Source organism: Tursiops truncatus, chromosome 4, assembly GCF_011762595.2.
Source record: "Tursiops truncatus isolate mTurTru1 chromosome 4, mTurTru1.mat.Y, whole genome shotgun sequence".
NCBI classification, from domain to species: domain Eukaryota; kingdom Metazoa; phylum Chordata; class Mammalia; order Artiodactyla; family Delphinidae; genus Tursiops; species Tursiops truncatus.
Genome location: NC_047037.1, coordinates 77191482 through 77216565, shown reverse-complemented (window position 1 = coordinate 77216565; position 25084 = coordinate 77191482). Strand labels below are relative to the sequence as shown.

The window sequence follows — 25084 nt, the reverse complement described above, 5'->3', positions numbered from 1 at the left end:
ATTTAATATTCTATATCAAATTCAATTAATTTAACCTCACTTTAAATTCTCATCCATAATCTGAATTTGAATAGTAATACATTTATTAGGTTCTAATATCAAAAAGAAATAGAATAAAAATAAATTTCCCTCCCATCCTTCCCCATACATTGTTTCTACTCTCTTGAAAAATTAAACATTATTGGTAGTTTCTTGTTTATCCTTCCAGGCAATTTGTGTTTGTAAACAAACCAAAAAGAAACAGACTTTTGCCTTCTGTTTTGTACAAAAATAGTAATATTATGCACTTCGTTGTACTTTGCTTGTTTCACTTTACAGTGTATCTTGCTTTCCATTTCATTACATAAAGTATTTTCTTATTATTTACATTTATATGATATTGAATTATATGTGTGTACTATAATTTATTTAATCATTTTACCAATTAAAGGACATATAGTTTAGTGCCAGTCTACTGCTATGTCAAACAATGCCACAGTGACTAACCTTGGTACATTCCTCACTTTAAATGTGTGCAGGTATATCTATCAGATAAATTCCTAAAATTGAAGTTGCTGGGTCAAAGAGTATACACCTGTTTAATCTTTATAGATACTCCCCAACTGCTCTTCTTGGGGTTTGCACAGTTCTCTCTCCTTCTAGCAATAACATGAAAATATTGGTTATCAAATTTTTTTATCTTTGCAAGTCTGTTTGGTAAAAAGAATATGTCAATGCAGTTTCAATTTACCTCTCACATATTATAAGTGATGTTGAACACCCTTTTATATATTTAAGAGTTCTTTAAATATTTTTTGTAAATTATCTATTCATATACTTTGCCCATTTTCTATAGGGTTGTTCATTCTTTTTAAATTAATTAGTCCTCTTCATAAGTTAAGAAGATTTTCCCTTTATGACATGAGATCCAAATATTTTTCTCAATTTTAACTTTTAACTTTGCTGTGGTATATCTTGCCTTAGAGCAGTTTTTTTCTAATCATTGATCTTTTCTTTTAAGGACTTCTTTATGCCCAACAATTTAAATACTATTGGTTATCTACTTTTTAACATTTTAGTAGAATTCCCCTGTCATTTACCCTTTATAGTTACTTATCTTGTATGTTTGTACTTTCTCTGAAAAATTTTTTCATTACGGAACATTTCTAAAAATATACAATACACATATGAAAAGATTGAGAGCCTTTCTTTAATTAGGGTAACTAAATTGATCTATTTTGCTGTTTAAACCCAAACAGTGGTTTTACTGGTTTTTTTAAATTTGTTTTTTAGCTTACTGATTTCTGCTTTATCTTTATTAGTCTCCTCTGTTTTCCTTCATTTTACTTTTTCCTTTTTCACCTGTTTGTGGTAGATGCTTAATTCATTTATATTTATTGTTTCTTACATATTGATAAAACAAGGCTAAATTTCTCTTTGAACTCTGTTTTAACATGTAATAGCTTTTGATATATTATGATTGCATTAACAGTATTTTCTATATAGTAAACAGTTTGTTTATATTTCTTTGACCCAAGAGTTATTTAATGTAAATATGTGGCATTAGGTAGCTGTAAGTTTTACCTTATTAATCATATTATTTAAGTCTCTCATGTCATTACTTATATTTTGATTACTTGACTTGTCAAAGATGGGGAAAAGGTGAATTAAAATATTGTATTAATCATGTGTTTCTGTCTATTTTTCCTTGTATCTGCTGTTTATTTTTTAAAATATTCATGTGTAAATATTCAAAGATATATCCATACATTCTTTACCATTAATCACCATTGTTCATTTCATATTGTGTCCTTCACCTGAATTCACCTTGTTTGCTATTAATACCACAACTCTTGCTTTTATTTGTAATTTCTTTTTGTATTCCTTGGCCTTACCTCTTTTGAGGTAAACTTTTTTTAAACTGAGGTGCAATATGTAAACCTCAAAGTGCATAATTCTTAAGAGTTCAGGTAGACTAGTTTTTACAAATGAATACACCAAGTAAACTTACCCAGATCAAGATATAGAATGTTACTGGAACCCCGGGCACCTCCCCTTATGCCCCTCTCAGCCACTAACCCCCACAAAGTTACCTACTATTCTGACTTTTATCATCATAGATTAGTTTTGTGGGTTTTGGACTCTCAGATGAATGGAATCATTCAGTATTTACTTTTATTTTTTGCTTATTTTGTTCAACATTATGTGTATGATATCTATGTTGCTGAATGATTTTTATTGATGTGTAATGATCCATTATATGAATATATCTCAATTTATTTATGCAGTTTATTATTGCTGAACATTTTAGGTGGTTTTCAGTTGGGGGCTATTATAAGTAAAGTTTTTATGACCAATCTTGTCTAATTTTTAATACAAATATAACTCATTTCTGTGTTACATGTATCTGGGAGTGAGTTTTGAGGTCATAGGGTATGCATATGTTCAGCTTCAGGAAATACTACCAAGTTTTCTAAAGTGGTTGCACCAATTTTACTTCCATTAACGGTGTATAAAAGTTCTATTTGTTCCACATACTTTCCAATTTTCTTTTTTCAGTTTCAATCATTCTGGAGTGTATATAGTGCTGTCTTGCTGTAGAATTAACTTGCAGTGCATATCCCTGATGTCTAATGATTTTGATGAACTTTTACATTTATTGACTATTTTTAATATCCTCTTTTATAAGATATTCAAGTATTTTACTCATTGTTATTATGTTGCCAACTTTCTTTGATATATAAGAAATTCTGCATATGTATGTAGATAGGTAGATACATACATAAAAAGAAGTACTTTTGTTGGATGTATATAGGGCAAAATATCTTTTCCCATTCTGTGCCTTGCTTTTACTCTCTTAAAGGTGATCTTATCATGAGCAGAAGTTTTTAATGCTAATGTTATTCAATTGATCAATACTTTCTTTTATTATTAGTGCTTTATGTGCTTTGTTTTATTTTTAAGAAAATCTTTGCCCATCCCAAGTTCATAAAACTATTTCCCTATCTTCTAGGAGGCTTATTGTTGTACCTTCACTTTTAAGTTCAAGTTCCATTTGAAATGTATTTCTGTGTCTAATGTGAGGAAAGAGTCAAGGTTTATTACTTTCATTTAGGTATCCAGTTGACAAGGACCATTTATGAGAAAACTATCATTTCCCCCACTACACTGAAATGGTACTTTTGCCACAAATTAGTGTACTCTACCATGTATGCGCATGTTTCTAGACTTTATGTTCTATTTCATTTGTGTGTTTACCATTAATCCAATTCCACACTGTTTTAATTGCTGTAGCTTTATAGTATTGCTGGTTGTATAGGTCCTCAATTTTGTTTTTGTAGCTCTTTTTCAAGAATGCTATAGCTATTTTAGGTCTTTTCTTTTCATATAACTTTTAGAAAAAACGTCAGTTTGCACACAAACAAATATGTCTGGATAGTGATTGTAATTTTATTTCATCTATAGATCATTTGGTCAGAAATGACATTCAACAATGAATTTTCCACTTGGTATCTCTCCATTTATGTGTCTTCTTTAATATTTTTAGTCTTCTTTGTAGAGGTCTTACACATCTTTCATTAGCTTTATTACTCAGTATTTGATATTTTTATGTTGTAAATTTTTAAATATCTTTTTATTATTTTTTATGGCTAGAATATAAAAATAATTAATTTTTGTATATTGACCTCACGTCCGGAATATTTGATAAACTTATTTCAGTAATTTGTCAATTCTTTTAGATTATCTATGTATCCAATTATGCTCCCCCCTGTTAAAATGACAGTTCCATTTCTTCTTTCTAAGGGAAAAAATTAGCTAGGACCTCCAAAACAATGCTGAATAGATGTGGTATTAGCAGATATCTTTTCTTTTTTCCAGTCTCAGGTATGAGTCTTTCAAGATTTCAGAGTTAATTATGAGGAATATCTCTGAGTAAGAGAGGTCAGAAATTAGGAGAGCCAGAAACTGATAATCATTTTATAACTCTGCTTTCCTACATGGATCTTAAACTCCCTTTTAGCCCAATAAACCACAAGTAATATAGGGTGAAGTTTAATATTTTATTAAATTAAATATTAATAGAATAATAATTCTAATTAATAGAATGACTATTAAATATTTCCTTTAGGATGATGAGAGAGACAAGAGTAGGGATTGGGAGCTGAAAGGGTCCCAGTGAGCCAACCAGAATGCTGATGTTCTCAGCTTCCAGGATAACAATCATTTCATATTATTCATTCACCCAACTATTTAACAAGTAATTTACAATATCTACAGTTAGAGTGATATTATGATATCCACTGAGAATAAACTAATGAACAAAATTAACATACCCCATGCCAAATGGAACTGACAGTCTATCTGCAGAAACCAACATTAAAGCAATAGTTATACAAATTGTTATTATTTTTCCTTAAAGCTGTGTAACCATTTTTCCCTCACCAGGTAAGCTTGTGCATTTTGTGCACTGCATAAACATACATCCCAAGGGGGTGAGCAGAAGCTAACATGAGCCCTAGCTCCACTTACCTGGAACAGAACTGCAGTCCCCTAAAGGAAACAGCCCCTTTTTCTTTGGCCCAAGAAACTAACCAAGCCTTCAACTGTAGGGTTATATCTGCCCACAAGGTGTGCATTTTTCTAATTTGTCCTACTTGAAGGTTTGCCTTTAAAAATCATTTTCCCAGTTCAACATCATTTTTTAGGTTAGCATTATGTCCTAATACAGCTGCTACCTATGCAGCTATCCATCCTCATGATTCTCACTGTCCACAATATACAACAGACTTATAATGCTACCAAATTCAAGTGAAGACTAGGGTGATAGAAATATTTATCCTTAAAAATATCTTGGGCTTCCCTGGTGGCGCAGTGGTTGAGAGTCCGCCTGCTGATGCAGGGGACGCGGGTTCGTGCCCCGGTCCGGGAATATCCCACATGCCACGGAGCGGCTGGGCCCGTGAGCCATGGCCGCTGAGCCTGTGCATCTGGAGCCTGTGCTCCACAACGGGAGAGGCCACAACAGTGAGAGGCCCACATACCGCAAAAAAAAAAAAAAAAAAAAAATCTTTATTAAAAAATATCACAAAAAATAATGTCACAAAATACTAAAAAAGAAGTAATCAACTCTGTTGTTCTCAAACCTGAGTTAGAACTAGGTCTCATAGCCTAGTTTGAATGCTGCCTCTGTGTGATTCTACATGTCTAGAACCCTGTTACATCCTCTAAAGAAGAATGCTTCTTCCTTCCAAAGAGTCCTCTGTTGAGGCAGTACCAAAATACTCAGGTAAAGGCACAAAACAGACACCCTTCCAAATAGTTATCATGAAATTCACCTCTAAGGTAAAAATACTTGGTTTACTTGGGCTAAAAATTACATGCCAATAGTTTTTTATTCCCTTCCTTTAGGACTTGCTACCAGAACTCCCGAGGCAGCACCAGGCTTTTATAGGAATGAAATACCAGCTGTGAGACAGAGGAATCAAGTACATCACTTGCCAGGTGAAAGTGAAAATCTCTTTTATGAACAAAGAAGTTATTCATACTCCATAATTTTCTAGACTTCACAATTTGTCTCAAAACCTTTATTCTTACGTGTTGTGCTGAAAACACAGGTCTCTCACGGTGAATGAAGACTAATTTTCCTAAAGCAGTGGTTAAAACTACAGACACCAACTTCAGGAGATATAAAGCAGGAATACCTAAGGCTTTTGACATTTGCCATAGAATTTAGATAGTGGTGGGGGTTTTTTTTACTGTAAACCTGGATAATTTCATCAGGCCTATAAGAAAATAATGGAGTGGCCAACAGATAATTTAGGGAAAACCTAACAGCCAAAAAGTAGTTTTGTAAAAATTCTTCTTAACTCTTCATGATACAATTAAATATTTTCTGTGATCAGAAACAACTGTGATTATCATGGAAACTGCAAAGAATCACCTCAGAGGGGCACTGCTCTCTCAAAAGTAGTGAGCAGAAAAAAGGTCCTGTAAATTTTATGCAGATTCATTGAATATTTGATGCTGCTCATAGGGACCAAATCAGAATCAAACACAAGTTGTACAGCTTCTTAAATTAGGCATTCATTAAAAAATAGTTGTGACTAGATTTACAACTTTAACAAACCTGAATTACCAATGTTCTAGACCCCAAGTAAAGTCAGTGACTAAGGAACCTAAAAATAATTGTAACCCACAATTTTCCAAGACAGCAGTTTCTTTTTTATTCCTTGTATAATACAACACCCCTGTGATATGCCTTTTTTCTGATGAGAAAACTGAAGCTCAGAGTATTTAAATAAGTGGAGCTAGAATCCCAACTGAGTTCTATTTAGTTGTAAAGCCTAAGCTTTCCCCCTGATTTTCATTAATAAATTGAGAACAAAAAATATGGGAATTACAAAAAATAATCACAATTGGAATTATATGACATCCGGTCAGTGGAGACAAGATGGCAGAGTAGAAGGATGTGAGCACACCCCTTCTTACAAAAACACCAAAATAATAACTGCTGAACAATCAACCACAAAAAATGCTGGAAAATACCAAAAATGATCCTCTACATCCTACAAGACAAAGAAACCACAGTGAGACAGTAGGAGCACAATCGTGATAAATCCCATACCCACCAAGTGGTCAATCCACAAACTGGAAGTGGGCAGGAAGCAGTCCCTCCCATGATGAAGCCTTCAGAAGCCTCTTAGACAGCCTCCTCCACCAGGGGGAAGACAACAGAAGCAAAAGAACTACAACCCCACAGCCTGCGGAATGGAAACCACAATCACAGAAAATTAGACAACATGAGACATCAGAGGAATATGTCCCAGATGAAGAAAGAAGATAAAACCCCAGAAGAACAGCTAAATGAAGTGGAGATAGGCAATCTACCTGAAAAACAATTCAGAGTAATGATAGTAAAGATGACCCAAGATCTCAGAAAAAGAATGGAGGCACAGATCAAAAAGATACAAGAAATGTTTAACAAAGACCTAGAAGAACTAAAGAACAAACAAACAGATGAATAATATCATAAGTGAAATACAAAATACACTGGAAGGAATCAATAGCAGAATAAGTGAGGCAGAAGAATGGATAAGTGAACTGGAAGACAGAATGGTGGAAATCACTGCTACAGAACAGAATAAAGAAAAAAGAATGAAAAGAAATGAAGACAGTCTAAGAGTCCTCTGGGACAATATAAAATGCACCAACATTCACTTTATAGGGGTCCCAGAAGGAGGAGAGAGAGAGAAAGGACCTGAGAAAACATTTGAAGAGATAATAGTTGAAAACTTCCCTAACATGGGAAAGGAAACAGTCACCCAAGTCTAGGAAGCACAGAGAGTCCCAGGCAGGATAAACCCAAGAAGGAACATGCAGAGACACACAGTAATCAAATTGAAAAAATTAAAGTCAAAGAAAAAATATTAAAAAGAACAAGAGAAAAATCAACAAATAATATACAAGGGAACTCCCATAAGGTTATCAGCTGATTTTTCAGCAGAAATTCTGCAGGCCAGAAGGGGTTGGCAAGATACATTTAAAGTGATGAAAGGGAAGAACCTACAACCAAGAATACGCTACCCAGCAAGGTTCTCATTCAGATTTGATGGAGAAGTCAAAAGCTTTACAGACAAGCAAAAGCTAAGAGAATTCAGCACTACCAGACCAGCTTTACAAAATATGCTAAAGGAACTTCTCTAGGTGGAAGAGAAAAGGCCACAACTAAAAACAAGAAAATTACAAAGGGAAAAGCTCTCTGGTAAAGGCCAACACACAGTAAAGGTAGGAAATCATCCACATACAAATACGAATTTAAAACCAGCAATTGTGAGAAGAGGAGAGTACAAATGCAGGATATTGGAAATGCATTTAAAATGAAAAGATCATCAACTTAAAACAATCTTCTTTATACATAGAGTGCTACATCAAAACCTCATGGTAACCACAAATGGAAAATCTACAAAGATACACAAAAAAGAAAAAGCAATCCAAACACAACATGAAAGATATTCATCAAATCACAAGAGAAGAGAACAAAACAGGAAGAAAAAAGACCTTCAAAAACAAATCCAAAACAATTAACAAAATGGAAATAAGAATATGTATATCAGTAATTATCTTAAACATAAACAGATTAAATGCCCCAACCAAAAGACAGAGTGGCTGAATGGATACAAAAACAAGACCCATATATGTGCTCTCTACAAGAGACCCACCCACTTCAGATCTAGGGACAAATACAGCCTGAAAGTGAGGGGATGGAAAAAGGTATTCCATGCAAATGGAAATCAAAAGAAAGCTGGAGTAACAATACTCATATCAGAGAAAATAGACTTTGAAATAAAGACTGTTACAAGAGAAAAAGAAAGACACTACATAATGATCAAGGAATAAATCCAAGAAGAAGATACAATTGTGAAGATTTATGCACCCAACATAGGAGCATCTCAATATATAAGGCAAACACTAACAGCCATAAAAGGAGAAATTCACAATAACAATGGGGGACTTTAACACTCCACTTTCCTCATTAGAAAGATTGACAGACAGAAGATCAGTAAGGAAACACAGGCCTTAAATGACACATTAGACCAGATGGACTTAATTGAGATTTATAGACCACTCCATCCAAAAGCAAGAGAATACACATTCTTCTCAAGCACACATGGAACATTCTGAAGGATAGATCACATGCTAGGCCACAAAGTGAGCCTCGGAAAATTTAAGAAAACTGAAATCATATCAAGCATATTTTCGAACCACAACACTATGAGATTAGAAATCAACTACAAGAAAAAAAAACTAAAAAAAACACAAATACTTGGAGGATAAACAATATGCTACTAAACAACCAATGGCTCACTGAAGAAATCAGAAAGGAAATAATACCTAGAGACAAATGAAAACAAAAGCACAATGATCTAAAACCTATGGGATGCAGCAAAAGCAGTTCTAAGAGGAAAGTTTATAGCAATATAGTCTTACCACAGGAAACAAGAAAATCTCAAATAAACAAGTTAACCTTACAACTAAAGCAACTAGAGAAACAAGAAACAACAAAACCCAAAGTTAGTAGAAGGAAAGAAATCATAAAGCTCAGAGAGGAAATAAATGAAATAGAGACAGAGAAAACAATAGCAAAGATCAATGAAACTAAAATCTGGTTCTTTGAAAAAATAAACAATATTGATAAACCTTTAGCCAGAATCATCAAGAAAAAAAGAGAGCGGGATCAAATCAATAAAATTAGGAATGAAAAAGGAAAAGTTACAATGGACACCACAGAAATACAAAGCATCATAAGAGACCACTACAATCAACTCTATGCCAACAACATGGACAACCTACAAGAAATGGACAAATTCTTAGAAAGGTACAACCTTCCAAGACTGAACCAGGAAGAAATTGAAAATATGAACAGACCAATCACAATTACTGAAATTGAAACTGTGATTTAAAAACTCCCAACAGGGCTTTCCTGGTGGTGTAGTGGTTGAGAGTCTGCCTGCCAATGCAGTGGACACGGGTTTGTGCCCCGGTCCGGGAAGATCCCACGTGCTGTGGAGCAGCTGGGCCCGTGAGCCATGGCCGCTGAGCCTGCACATCCAGAGCCTGTGCTCCGCAACGGGAGAGGCCACAACAGTGAGAGGCCCGCATACCAAAAAAAAACAATAATAATAAATAAATAATAAAAACTCCCAACAAAAGTCCACAACCAGATGGCTTCACAGGTGAATTCTATCAAACATTTAGAGAAGAGGTAACACCTATCCTTCTGAAACTCTTCCAAAAAATTGCAGAGGAAGGAACACTACCAAACTCATTCTATGAGGCCACCATCACCCTGATACCAAAACCAGACAAAGATATCACACAAAAAAGAAAACTACAGATCAATATTGCTGATGAACATAGATGCAAAAATTCTCAACAAAGTACTAGCAAACCGAATCCAACAATACAATAAAAAGATCCTACACCATGATCAAGTGGGATTTATCCCAGGGATGCAAAGATTCTTCAATATCTGCAAATCAATGTGATACACCACATCAACAGATTGAAGAATATAAGCCATATAATCATCTCAATAGATGCAGAAAAAGCTTTTCAAAAATTCAACACTGATTTATGGTAAAAGCTCTCCAGAAAGTGGGCACACAGGCAACATACCTCAACATAATAAAGGCCATATATGACAAACCTACAGATAACATCATACTCAATGGTGAAAAGCTGAAAGCATTTCCTCTAAGAACAGGAACAAGACAAGGATGTCCACTGTTGCCACTTTTATTAAACATAGTTTTGGAAGTCCTAGCCATGGCAGTCAGAGAAGAAAAAGAAATAAAAAGAATACAAATTGGAAAAGAAGTAAAACTGTCACTGTTTGCAGATGACATGATAGTATACATAGAAAATCCTGAAGATGCTACCAGAAAACTACTAGATCTCATCAATGAATTTGGTAGTTGCAGGATACAAAATTTATACACAGAAATCTGTTGCATTTCTATACACTAACAACGAAAGATCAGAAAGAGAAATTAAGGAAACAATCCCATTTACCATTGCATCAAAAAGAATAAAATAACTAGGAATAAACCTACCTAAGGAAGCAAAAGACTTGTACTCTGACAACTATAAGATGCTAATGAAAGAAATCAAAGATGACACAAACAGGATGAAAAGATATACCATGTTCTTGGATTGGAAGAATCAATATTGTCAAAATGACCATACTACAGCTTCAGTGCAATCTCTATCAAATTACCAATGGCATTTTTCACAGAACTAGAATTAAAAATTTCACAATTTGTATGGAGACACAAAAGACCATGAATAGCCAAAGCAATCTTGAGAAAGAAAAATGGAGCTGGAAGAATCAGGCTCCCTGACTTCAGACTATACTACAAAGCTACAGCCATCAAAACAGTATGGAACTGGCACAAAAACAGAAATATAGATCAGTGAAACAGATAGAAAGCCTAGAAATAAACCCAGCACCTATGGTCAATTAATCTATGACAAAGGAGGCAAGACTATACAATGGATAAAAGACAGTCTCTTCAATAAATTGTGCTGGGAAAACTGGACAGCTACATGTACAAGAATGAAATTAGAACATTCTTTAACACCACACACAAAAATAAACTCAAAATGGATTAAAGACCTATATATAAGGCCTGATACTATAAAACTCTTAGAGGAAAACAATTGAAGAACACTTTTTGACATAAATCACAGCAATATATTTTCAATCCATCTCCTAGCATAATGGAAATAAAAACAAAAATAAACAAATGGGAACTAATTAAAGTCAAAAGCTTTTGCACAGCAAAGGAAACCATAAACAAGATGAAAAGACAACCCTCAGAATGGGAGAAAATATTTGCAAACGAAGCAACTGACAAGGGATTAATCTCCAAAATCTAAAAACAGCTCATGCAGCTCAATACCAAAAAAACGAACACCCCAATAAAAAAATGGCCATAAGACCTAAATAGACATTTCTCCAAAGAAGACATTCAGATGGCCAAGAGGCACATAAAAAGATGCTCAACACTGCTAATTATTAGAGAAATGCAAATCAAATTACAATGAGATATTACTGCACACCAGTCAGAGCAGCCATCATTAAAAAGGCTACAAACAATAAATGCTGGAGAGGGTGTGGAGAAAAGGAAATCCTCCTACACTGTTGGTGGGAATGTAAATTGGTATAGCCACTATGGAGGACAGTATGGAGGTTCCTTTACAAACTAAAAATAGAGCTACCATATGACCCAGCAATCCCACTCCTGGGCATATACCTGGAGAAAACCATGGTTTGAAAGGATACATGCACCCCAATGTTCATTGCAGCACTGTTTACAATAGCCAAGGCATGGAAGCAACCTAAATGTCCATTGACAGATAAATGGATAAAGAAGCTGTGATACATTTATACAATGGAATGTTACTCAGCCATTAAAAAGAATGAAACAACGCCCTTTGCAGCAACGTGGATGGACCTGGAGCTTATCACAGTAAGTGAAGTAAGTCATACAGAGAAATACAATTATCATATGATACCACTTTTATGTGGAATCTAAAAAAATGATATAAATTTATTTACAAAACAGAAACAGACTCACAGAGTTGGAGGATGGACTTGTGGTTGCCGGGGTGGAGGAATGGGAGGGGATGGATTGGGAGTTTGAGATTGACATATACACACTACTATGTGTTGAACAGATGGCCAACGGGGACCTGCTATGTAGTGAAGGGAGCTCTGTTCAATATTCTATGGTGGCCTAGATGGGAAAGGAATTTGAAAAAGAATAAATACACGTACATGTATGGCTGAGTCATTTTGCTGTACACTGAGGCTGATGCATCATTGTTAATCAACTATACCCCAATATAAAATAAAAATTTTTTAAAAGAGCTGGAAAGGGCTTCCCTGGTGGCGCAGTGATTGAGAGTCCACCTGCCAATGCAGGGGACACAGGTTCATGCCCCAGTCCAGGAAGATCCCACATGCTGCGGAGCAGCTAAGCCCATGAGCCATGGCCGCTGAGCCTGCGTGTCCGGAGCCTGTGATCGGCAACAGGAGAGGACACAAAAGTGAGAGGCCCGCGTACCGCAAAAAAAAAAAAAAAAAAAGCTGGAAAAAAAAAACCCAAGCAATTATGACATCCAAGCAGAGAGAAGTTGCTAAATTATAAAGAGACAATGTTTTAACAAAAAAATTAAAAAGAACTTAGATATATTTTTCATGAAACATCAGAAACACTGTTTACCATTTAAGTTCCAGGAAAAACTGGTTTTGAAAGTAGTTTTTATAATTTATATAATCAAATTATCACAATCTGAATTTATTAAACCTTGTTTGCTAAAAACAGTAATCAACATTGGTATAGTACTTTAAAGTACTCAAGGTATTTTTCATGAGTATTATCATATTTAGTTCTATAGCAATCCTGTAAGGTTGGTATAGTTCTCATTTTATATGAGTGGAGAATTATGGCTAAGAAAAATAATTCTATAACTTGCCCAAGTTTATCGTGCTAGTACATGGCTTAGCTGGAACCAACCTAATCTTTAGACCTCAAGTTCCTCTCACTCCACAAATTACTTGACCTCCTTTTGTATGCTTTCAAAAAGGTGTGTTGAAGAACCTAGTTCTCTCTAGGAGTTTATAATTCAAGATAGACAAGAACAGAAATAAAGTTTCATAATCAGTTAACATTTGCTCATATGGAGCTTATCATATGACACTAACATTTGCTCATATGACACTAAGAAAAAGTCACTGATTCACTAACATCATTTAGATAGAAATGTAATACATATTTTCAGGTGGCAAGAAAGCTAGAGTCATGACATTAAAATTTTGTATGCTGGGGCAAATTCTAATAAATATACCTCTTTGCCTGGCTATATCATAACCACTTATAAAAAAATGGGGGGTGGGAAATGGCAACAAAATTAGAGGTGTATAGGTCTTTCAGGACTCCACCATGGCACAGTAACTCCAAAATATTTTTATGTGTGTGTTTTTTAACTACACTTGCACGTATATATATGTATATGTATATATGCATATATATGTATATTTATATATGTGTATATATATACACATACATACACACACACACACACACACACACACACACACACACCCCCCAGGTGTTTTTGTCCTATCTTCGTTTCCAGCATAGGGAAGATAGAGACAAATGAAATTAATTAACTGACTAGTTGGAATATAGTAATGAATCAATAGATAGATAAACTTTACAAACATTTTAATCTAAACAACTTTTTATTTTAATTTAGTGTTAGGTTTATTTATTTTATAGAAGATGTCTAGGATACATAGGTATCTTCTATGTCAGGAAGATTGTATTGCTTAGTGCAAAGGGCATAGCTTTGGAGTCTTAGAAATTTGACCTTACCCTACCTCTTCCTACCATTATAACTTTAGCCAAGTTTCTTAATCTTAACTGTGTGCTAGTGACCAGAACAGAGATTCTCAATAATATACAATAGTGGTTATATTATAAAAGCAATGATGAACTCCCATGGCCTAAAGAGACTAAACGTGTTCTCCTTGACCATTCTAAATTTCCAATTAATAGTTGTAGCTTAGCCTTAAAGTAGAAATCCTTCATGGGAAATCAAAAAGTCAATCCAGTTGTTTCTAATCAACAAACAGCTTATCAAAGATTTGAGTTAGAAACTTCTAACCTAGCTTTTTATGATATTTCCCATTAAAGTAGTAGCCATATTCAGACTGATTGAGGGTTCATCTCTGTTGCTAAAATTTTGATTCAAATGTGGAACCAAGGATCTGAATAAAAAATTATTTGAAGCCAATACGACATTCCTCTGATAAGCCAGGCTGCACTAATTATTTACTTTAAATTGAATCAGGACTTAGGAAAAAGGCATATGAATATACAGGCAATGATACAGTCAAGATATACTGAAGCCTCCTAGGCAAAACCCTGTTGTAATACCTGAACTTCTGTTTATATTTAGGGCTGAGCATATGACCCCATTCTGGCATAAGCTATGGTAAACCATCACAGTACCATGTCTCATTACTGTAAATGAACCTGAATTTGGGAGGCAGATAATCTAGGAGTAGAGATGAATAGTTTTGCAAAGGTTTATAATCTGGTCCTATTGTAGCGCTTGGCTGTCACCAAATCTTTAGGCCTGAATTTATAAATATTAATATGTATTTTGCCATCAGCTAATCCTTTTACTCATTTGCATCATCTTTGGTCTCTTATGACATCCTACCTAACAATTTCTAGGTGATTCATAAGGTGATAGATATGGTTAGGTAAGTGAATAAAACTATCTGTGGGGATGCTTCAAATTTTTTAAAACTCAGATTTAGTGGCATGTAATTTACATTAGAATAAAATTCACCTTTTTAAATGTACAGTTATTCATTTTCTTTCCTTTGTTTTTATTTTCAAAAATGTAAGCCACAACATGTTAAGGTAGCAAGAATTTCCTGACAATTTTCCCAGAATCTAACAGGACTAGGATAATAAGAAATCAAACTGTTCTAATACTTGCTGCAGCAATATTCCCTGCCCCGCAGCTGGATTACAGTATGGTACTGTTTTCTGTATTACTGTCTGTGAGCCAAGACAGGCAGCTTTTCAAGGTGTTGAGGGATTGTGCAGAGGAAAGAAATAATGGTACCATATGCAACTGGAGGCATTATCAAACGTGCTGTATTTAATACTAGACACTAGATTGCAAAAAGGACATGTTGTCTGGGTAAGTCATTTTTGATACAGAATACCACAGAATGACAAGCTTTCTTGCCAACTAAGTTTAATAAAGAATATAATACCTAATATTATTTACCACACCATGTTAAGTACTTTACACATATTTCTTTAATACTGACAAGATCCCTTTGAAGTAGGGACTAATTATCAAACCCCTTCTACAAAGGAAGAGAAACAGTCATCCTGAGATTTAAGTAACTACCAGACCAGGGTCACTCAGCTGGCAAATGTTTGAGTTATGGTTTGACTTCAGCTATGGTTTTGATCACTGGGCTTCATTTCGCCAGACCCTAGGAAACTCACCTTGGAGAAAAGCAGAAGTCTTTGTGGAGCTTTACAGAAGGGAAAAAACATATCTATTCTCTTCTAATAGGAGCATTACTATCCTTGTAACTATCAACTTCTCTTCCTCTTTAGAAAATGGAAGATCAAAGACAGATACGAAAAAAATTGCTCAAAAGGAACTAAAAAAGTACCTGTTAACTTTATATATATATATATATATATATATATATATATAATCATAATCACCTTAAAATGCTCAGCAGCATAATATCTATATCAAACTTAACAACTAAGGACAACATGGCATCTCTTTAATGGAAAATCTGAGATGCATCACAGGATGTACTTTTTTGTGGAAGGGTCTTGAGTGAAAGTCCCATAGGTTGGTTAAAGTTTATAAAACAGTAAAACATGATTTCTCAAAATGTGATCTATCTGCCAACCTCTTTTATTAGTATTGCCTGCAACACTTATTAAAATACAGATTCCTGCTGACCAAATCAGAGTACCTAGATGGCCCGTAATGCTTTAAGAACTGGCATATGAGAGCAAAAATGAGGTACTTCTTTTTTTTTTTTTTAATTGTGCCAGAGGTTAGAACTGGAACAAACTAGTAAATGGTAAAGGAAAGTAGTTTGAGCTCAAATGGAAGGAAATTTTGTAGCAATTATAGCAACCCAAAATTGGATTTTTTTATACTTTGAAGGTTTCTATCACAAACAGGTATGATGTCAAGAATGTTGTAAGAGAATACTTATATTGAGTAGGATATTGGACTATGTAACCTTAAAGATTCCTTTGAGCCAGGATTCTCCACCTCTCTTAGTGCAGTGTGCTAAGACAATGAGTAATGTGAAGTTTCTATTTCCCATTTTCTCCTCTTTGGCTAACAATATGAAATGGTAGTGGTATGTATGCTTTTGCTAGGTAACAGTAAAAATGAAGAAATTCAGAGAGCTGCATTCCCAAGGGCACATTGCACAGGTTAATATGTACTGTTTTCATTCAGTTTATTTCCAGGACTACTTGCCTCTTATTCCCTCTTGCCTTACTCATCTTCCAACCCAAATTCCTCAAATGTTAATGTGTAACATATTCTTGTACCACTTGAAACATGCTTTCTGTCTGTTTAGGCCTCTTCAGAATAACCCTTCACCCCTACCTTCCGACTTTACTGTTTTTTTTTAAACTTTCATTCAGCAAACACTTATTGTACATCTATTCTATGCCAATAATTAATTAGGTATTGGGAATATAATCCCCATCCCTAGAGAACGCAAAGTTTCAGTATTTTAGTCGATAGTAGACAGAGTAAAAAAAAAATCAAGTATAATAAAATGTGTTATAAAAGATGTGTACAGACTTCCGGGAAGATGGCAGAAGAGTAAGACGCGGAGATCACCTTCCTCTCCACAGATACACCAGAAATACATCTACGCGTGGAACAACTCCTACAGAACACCTACTGAACGCTGGCAGAAGACCTCAGACCTCCCAAAAGGCAAGGAACCCCCCACGTACCTGGTTAGGGCAAAAGAAAAAACTAAACAGAGACAAAAGGATAGGGACGGGTCCTGCACCAGCGGGAGAGAGCTGTGAAGGAGGAAAAGTGTCCACACACTAGGAAGCCCCTTCGCGGGTGGAGACTTCGGGAGGCGGAGTGGGGGAGCTTGGGAGCCGCGGAGGAGAGCACAGCAACAGGGGTGCGGAGGGCAAAGCGGACAGATTCCAGCGCAGAGGATCGGGCCGACCGGCACTCACCAGCCGAGAGGCTTGTCTGCTCGCCCGCCGGGGCGGGCGGGACTGGGAGCTGAGGCTCCGGCTTTTGTCGGAGCGCCGGGAGAGGACTGAGGTTGGCGGCGTGAACACAGCCTGCAGGGCGTTGGTGCGCCGGCGGCTGGCTGGGAGAGAGTCCGGGGGAGAGGTCTGGACCTGCCGAAGAGGCAAGAGACTTTTACGTCCCTCTTTGTTTCCTGGTGCACGAGGAGAGGGGATTAAGAACGCTGCTTGAGAGAGCTCCAGGGACGGGCGCGAGCCGCGGCTAAGAGTGCGGAGCCCAGAGACGGACATGGGACGCTAAGGCCGCTGCTGCCGCCGCCAGGAGGCCTGTGTGCGAACACAGGTCACTAGCCACACGCCCTTCCGGGGAGCCTGTGCAGCCCGCCACTGCCAGGGTCCCGGGATCCAGGGACGGCTCCCCGGGAGAGCGCACGGCGCGCCTCAGGCTGCAGCGTCACGCCGGCCTCTGCCGCTGCAGGCCCGCCCCGCACTCCGTGACCCTCCCTAGCCCCCGGCCTGGGTGAGCCAGAGCCTCCGAATCAGCGGCTCCTTTAACCTCGTCCTGTCTGAGCAAAGAACAGACGCCCTCCGGCGACCTACACGCACAGGCGGGGCCAAATCCAAAGCCCCTGGGAACTGTCAGAACAAAGAAGAGAAAGGGAAATCTCTCCCAGCAGCCTCAGAAGCAGCGGATTAAAGCTCCACAATCAACTTGATATACCCTGCATCTGTGGAATACCTGAATAGACAACGAATCATCCCAAATTAAGGAGCCCTGTGGATGAAAGGCTCTTGGTGCTGCAGCCAGGAGTCAGTGCTGTGCCTCTGAGGTGGGAGAGCCAACTTCAGGACACTGGTCCACAAGAGGCCTCCCAGCTGCATATAATATCAAACAGCAAAAATCTCCGAGAGATCTCCATCTCAACGCCAGCACCCAGCTTCACTCAACGACCAGCAAGCTACAGTGCTGGACATCCTATGCCAAACAACTAGCAAGACAGGAACACAACCCCACCCATTAGCAGAGAGGCTGCCCAACATCATAGTAAGTCTACAGACACCCCAAAACACACCACCAGACGTGGACCTGCCCACCAGAAAGACAAGATCCAGCCTCATACACCAGAACACAGGCACTAGTACCCTCCACCAGGAAACCTACACAACCCACTGAACCAACCTTAGCCACTGGGGACAGACACAAAAAACAACAGGAACTACGAACCTTCAGCCTGCAAAAAAGGAGACCCCAAACACAGTAAGATAAGCAAAATGAAAAGACAGAAAAACACACAGCAGATGAAGGAGCAAGATAAAAACCCACCAGACCTAACAAATGAAGAGGAAATAGGCAGTCTACCTGAAAAAGAATTCAGAATAATGATAGTAAGGTTGATCCGAAATCTTGGCGATAGAATGGACAATAGAATGGACAAATTGCAAGAATCAGTTAACAAGGACCTAGAAGAACTAAAGATGAAGCAAGCAACGATGAACAACACAATAAATGAAATTAAAAGTACTCTAGATGGGATCAATAGCAGAATAACTGAGGCAGAAGAACGGATAAGTGACCTGGAAGATAAAATAGTGGAAATAACTACTTCAGAGCAGAATAAAGAAAAAAGAATGAAAAGAACTGAGGACAGTCTCAGAGACCTCTGGGACAACATTAAACGCACCAACATTCGAATTATAGGGGTTCCAGAAGAAGAAGAGAAAAAGAAAGGGACTGAGAAAATATTTGAAGAGATTATAGTTGAAAACTTCCCTAATATGGGAAAAGAAATCGTTAATCAAGTCCAGGAAGCACAGAGAGTCCCATACAGGATAAATCCAAGGAGAAATACGCCAAGACACATATTAATCAAATTGTCAAAAATTAAATACAAAGAAAACATATTAAAAGCAGCAAGGGAAAAACAACAAATAACACACAAGGGAATCCCCATAAGGTTAACAGCTGATCTTTCAGCAGAAACTCTGCAAGCCAGAAGGGAGTGGCAGGACATATTGAAAGTGTTGAAGGAGAAAAACCTGCAACCAAGATTACTCTACCCAGCAAGGATCTCATTCAGATTTGATGGAGAAATTAAAACCTTTACAGACAAGCAAAAGCTGAGAGAGTTCAGCACCACCAAACCAGCTCTACAACAACTGCTAAAGGAACTTCTCTAGGCAAGAAACACAAAAGAAGGAAAGGACCTACAATAACGAACCCAAAACAATTAAGAAAATGGGAATAGGAACACACATATCGATAATTACCTTAAATGTAAATGGACTAAATGCTCCCACCAAAAGACACAGATTGGCTGAATGGATACAAAAACAAGACCCATATATTTGCTGTCTACAAGAGACCCACTTCAGACCTAGAGACACATACAGACTGAAAGTAAGGGGATGGAAAAAGGTATTTCATGCAAATGGAAACCAAAAGAAAGCTGGAGTAGCAATTCTCATATCAGACAAAATAGACTTTAAACCAAAGACTATTAGAAGAGACAAAGAAGGACACTACATAATGATCAAGGGATCGATCCAAGAGGAAGATATAACAATTGTAAATATTTATGCACCCAACATAGGTGCACCTCAATACATAAGGCAAATACTGACAACCATAAAAGGGGAAATCGACAGTAACACATTCATAGTAGGGGACTTTAACACCCCACTTTCACCAATGGACAGATCACCCAAAATGAAAATAAATAAGGACACACAAGCTTTAAATGATACATTAAACGAGATGGAGTTAATTGATATTTATAGGACATTCCATCCAAAAACAACAGAATACACATTTTTCTCAAGTGCTCATGGAACATTCTCCAGGATAGATCATATCTTGGGTCACAAATCAAGCCTTGGTAAATTTAAGAAAATTGAAATTGTATCAAGTATCTTTTCTGACCACAACGCCATGAGACTAGATATCAATTACAGGAAAAGATCTGTAAAAAATACAAACACATGGAGGCTAAACAATACACTACTTAATAATGAAGTGATCACTGAAGAAATCAAAGAGGAAATCAAAAAATACCTAGAAACAAATGACAATGGAGACACAACGACCCAAAACCTGTGGGATGCAGCAAAAGCAGTTCTAAGGGGGAAGTTTATAGCAATACAAGCCCACCTTAAGAAGCAGGAAACATCTCGAATAAACAACCTAACCTTGCACCTCAAGCAATTAGAGAAAGAAGAACAAAAAAACCCCAAAGCTAGCAGAAGGAAAGAAATCATAAAAATCAGATCAGAAATAAATGAAAAAGAAATGAAGGAAACAATAGCAAAGATCAATAAAACTAAAAGCTGGTTCTTTGAGAAGATAAACAAAATAGATAAACCACTAGCCAGACTCATTAAGAAAAAAAGGGAGAAGACTCAAATCAATAGAATTAGAAATGAAAAAGGAGAGGTAACAACTGACACTGCAGAAATAAAAGAGATCATGAGAGATTACTACAAGCAACTCTATGCCAATAAAATGGACAATCTGGAAGAAATGGACAAATTCTTAGAAATGCACAACCTGCCAAGACTGAATCAGGAAGAAATAGAAAATATGAACAGACCAATCACAAGCACTGAAATTGAAACTGTGATTAAAAATCTTCCAACAAAGAAAAGCCCAGGACCAGATGGCTTCACAGGCGAATTCTATCAAACATTTAGAGAAGAGCTAACACCTATCCTTCTCAAACTCTTCCAAAATATAGCAGAGGGAGGAACACTCCCAAACTCCTTCTACGAGGCCACCATCACCTTGATACCAAAACCAGACAAGGATGTCACAAAGAAAGAAAACTACAGGCCAATATCACTGATGAACATAGATGCAAAAATCCTCAACAAAATACTAGCAAATAGAATCCAACAGCACATTAAAAGGATCATACACCATGATCAAGTGGGGTTTATTCCAGGAATGCAAGGATTCTTTAATATACGCAAATCTATCAATGTGATAAACCATATTAACAAACTGAAGGAGAAAAACCATATGATCATCTCAATAGATGCAGAGAAAGCTTTTGACAAAATTCAACACCCATTTATGATAAAAACCCTGCAGAAAGTAGGCATAGAGGGAACTTTCCTCAACATAATAAAGGCCATATATGACAAGCCCACAGCAAACATCATCCTCAATGGTGAAAAACTGAAAGCATTTCCACTAAGATCAGGAACAAGACAAGGTTGCCCACTCTCACCACTCTTATTCAACATAGTTTTGGAAGTTTTAGCCACAGCAATCAGAGAAGAAAAGGAAATAAAAGGAATCCAAATCGGAAAAGAAGAAGTAAAGCTGTCACTGTTTGCAGATGACATGATCCTATACATAGAGAACCCTAAAGATGCTACCAGAAAACTACTAGAGCTAATCAATGAATTTGGTAAAGTGGCAGGATACAAAATTAATGCACAGAAATCTCTGGCATTCCTATATACTAATGATGAAAAATCTGAAAGTGAAATCAAGAAAACACTCCCATTTACCATTGCAACAAAAAGAATAAAATATCTAGGAATAAACCTACCTAAGGAGACAAAAGATCTGTATGCAGAAAATTATAAGACACTGATGAAAGAAATTAAAGATGATACAAATAGATGGAGAGATATACCATGTTCTTGGATTGGAAGAATCAACATTGTGAAAATGACTCTACTACCCAAAGCAATCTATAGATTCAATGCAATCCCTATCAAACTACCACTGGCATTTTTCACAGAACTAGAACAAAAAATTTTGCAATTTGTATGGAAACACAAAAGACCCCGAATAGCCAAAGCAATCTTGAGAACGAAAGAAGGAACTGGAGGAATCAGGCTCCCAGACTTCAGACTATACTACAAAGCTACAGTTATCAAAACGGTATGGTACTGGCACAAAAACAGAAAGATAGATCAATGGAACAGGATAGAAAGCCCAGAGATAAACCCACGCACATATGGTCACCTTATCTTTGACAAAGGAGGCAGAAATGTACCGTGGAGAAAGGACAGCCTATTCAATAAGTGGTGCTGGGAAAACTGGACAGCTACATGTAAAAGTATGAAGTTAGATCACTCCCTAACACCATACACAAAAATAAGCTCAAAATGGATTAAAGACCTAAATGTAAGGCCAGAAACTATCAAACTCTTAGAGGAAAACATAGGCAGAACACTCTATGACATAAATCACAGCAAGATTCTTTCTGACCCACCTCCTAGAGTAATGGAAATAAAAACAAGAGTAAACAAATGGGACCTAATGAAACTTAAAAGCTTTTGCGCAGCAAAGGAAACCATAAAGAAGACCAAAAGACAACCCTCAGAATGGGAGAAAATATTTGCAAATGAAGCAACTGACAAAGGATTGATCTCCAAAATTTATAAGCAGCTCATGCAGCTTAATAACAAAAAAACAAACAACCCAATCCAAAAATGGGCAGAAGACCTAAATAGACATTTCTCCAAAGAAGATATACAGAGTGCCAACAAACACATGAAAGAATGCTCAACATCACTAATCATGAGAGAAATGCAAATCAAAACTACAATGAGATATCATCTCACACCAGTCAGAATGGCCATCATCAAAAAATCTACAAACAATAAATGCTGGAGAGGGTGTGGAGAAAAGGGAACACTCTTGCACTGCTGGTGGGAATGTGAATTGGTTCAGCCACTATGGAGAACAGTATGGAGGTTCCTTAAAAAACTACAAATAGAACTACCATATGACCCAGCAATCCCACTACTGGGCATATACCCTGAGAAAACCAAAATTCAAAAAGAGTCATGTACCAAAATGTTCATTGCAGCTCTATTTACAATAGCCCGGAGATGGAAACAACCTAAGTGCCCGTCATCGGATGAATGGATAAAGAAGATGTGGCACATATATACAATGGAATATTACTCAGCCATAAAAAGAAACGAAATTGAGCTATTTGTAATGAGGTGGATAGACCTAGAGTCTGTCATACAAAGTGAAGTAAGTCAGAAAGAAAAAGACAAATACCGTATGCTAACACATATATATGGAATTTAAGAAAAAAATGTCATGAAGAACCTAGGGGTAAAGCAGGAATAAAGACACAGACCTCTTAGAGAACGGACTTGAGGTTATGGGGAGGGGAAGGGTGAGCTGTGACAGGGCGAGAGAGAGTCATGGGCATATACACAGTAACAAACGCAGTAAGGTAGATAGCTAGTGGGAAGCAGCCGCATGGCACAGGGATATTGGCTCGGTGCTTTGTGACAGCCTGGAGGGGTGGGATGGGGAGGGTGGGAGGGAGGGAGACGCAACAGGGAAGACATATGGGAACATATGTTTATGTATGACTGATTCACTTTGTTATAAAGCAGAAACTAACACACCATTGTAAAGCAATTATACCCCAATAAAGATGTTAAAAAAAAAAAAAAAAAAAAAAAAAAAAAGATGTGTACAAGGTGCTATGAAAGTTAAGATAATGGCACCAAATGAAGCCTTAAGGCTGAGGCTGCCTTCGAGGAGGTGGTGATTTTTCAGCTGTCTTAAAGGATGAGTATGAGTTTACTAGTAGCTGGACAAGTGAAGATTTTTCTGTGCATAAATAACAGACACCTGTTATTAACATTGTTATTAAAGAAGTTTGTCAATCAATCCCACCATCTAATTGCTCCCTTTTCCTCCCCCATTTATACAATTGAGGTTGGGGTTTGTTACGGGCCCCCAATTTTTAGGTAGGAAGCAGTCTACAGGAAGCCAAGAAGGTTGGTGGTGAAGTGGAAGGGGTATCCCAAAAAGTGGAGATTTGAGAGCCAGAGTAAATTAGATACTAGACTAATAGAAAGGAACTGTTTGACTTCTTTCTGAAAGCATCTTTATAATCCATTTTTGAATTTATACTATATAGATATATTGAAATACCCTATTTAAAAACAAAATAGAAACAATTAAAAAGAAATTCTGAAACAAATCCTTACATTATAAAGAATTAGTTCCTATTTTAAAAATTAAGTGAAAGATTTAAAATAGTAACATCCCACTTCCTCAGTCTATCTGAATTGTGAATCAATTTACAAAATATACTTTATTTGCAACCTGTTCTGGCATAATTATTACATGTATTTATTTAGTTTGACATATTTTTATATAAATACAATCTTTTTGTTGTGCTGCTGATTCTAAACCCAAATTGCTCAAATTTGATTTGATTTCTCCTTAATAGAATTATTTAATATCTTTTTTATAGAGACAACTGCCTGTTGCTATTATTTTTATTAGAATGATAATGCTTAGATTTCCTTTAATAAGTAGTTTAGCATGGCATATTGTAGTCAGCAAGCTACAGCCCACAGGCCAAATCCAGTTTGCAACCTATTTTGGTATGACTTGTGAATTAAGAATGGGTTTTTTAAATGGTTGGAAAAAAATCAAAAGATGAGTAATATTTCATGACACACAAAAAGTATATTTAGGTTTCTATTATATTTAGGTTTTATAAAATATATTTCAATAATTCCAGCTGAAATATTAGAGATACTATCAAACATGTTATTTGACAGATGGGAAGATTAAGCTGAAAATTGATGAAGGAATTTTTATAAAATTTTTTCAAAGTTTTTTAATTAGGTGGTAACAATTCAGAAATTTGTGACTCATGTTTTCTGATTTTAAATTGAGTATTCTTTCTACTGTATCATACTGCATCTTTATTTTAAAATATCTTTCCTAATTGTAAAGAAAA

The 25084-nt window shown here is 36.5% G+C and overlaps 1 protein-coding gene across 1 annotated transcript in view; it reads left to right on the top strand.

The window, feature by feature from the left end:
- STXBP5L (syntaxin binding protein 5L) overlaps nt 1-25084 on the top strand; it is a 374070-nt gene that overhangs the window by 291287 nt on the left and 57699 nt on the right. Inside the window, exon 21 of the mRNA XM_019922992.2 lies at nt 5389-5481. Coding sequence (XP_019778551.1) covers nt 5389-5481 — 93 coding nt within the window. The remainder of the gene's footprint in view (nt 1-5388; nt 5482-25084) is intronic.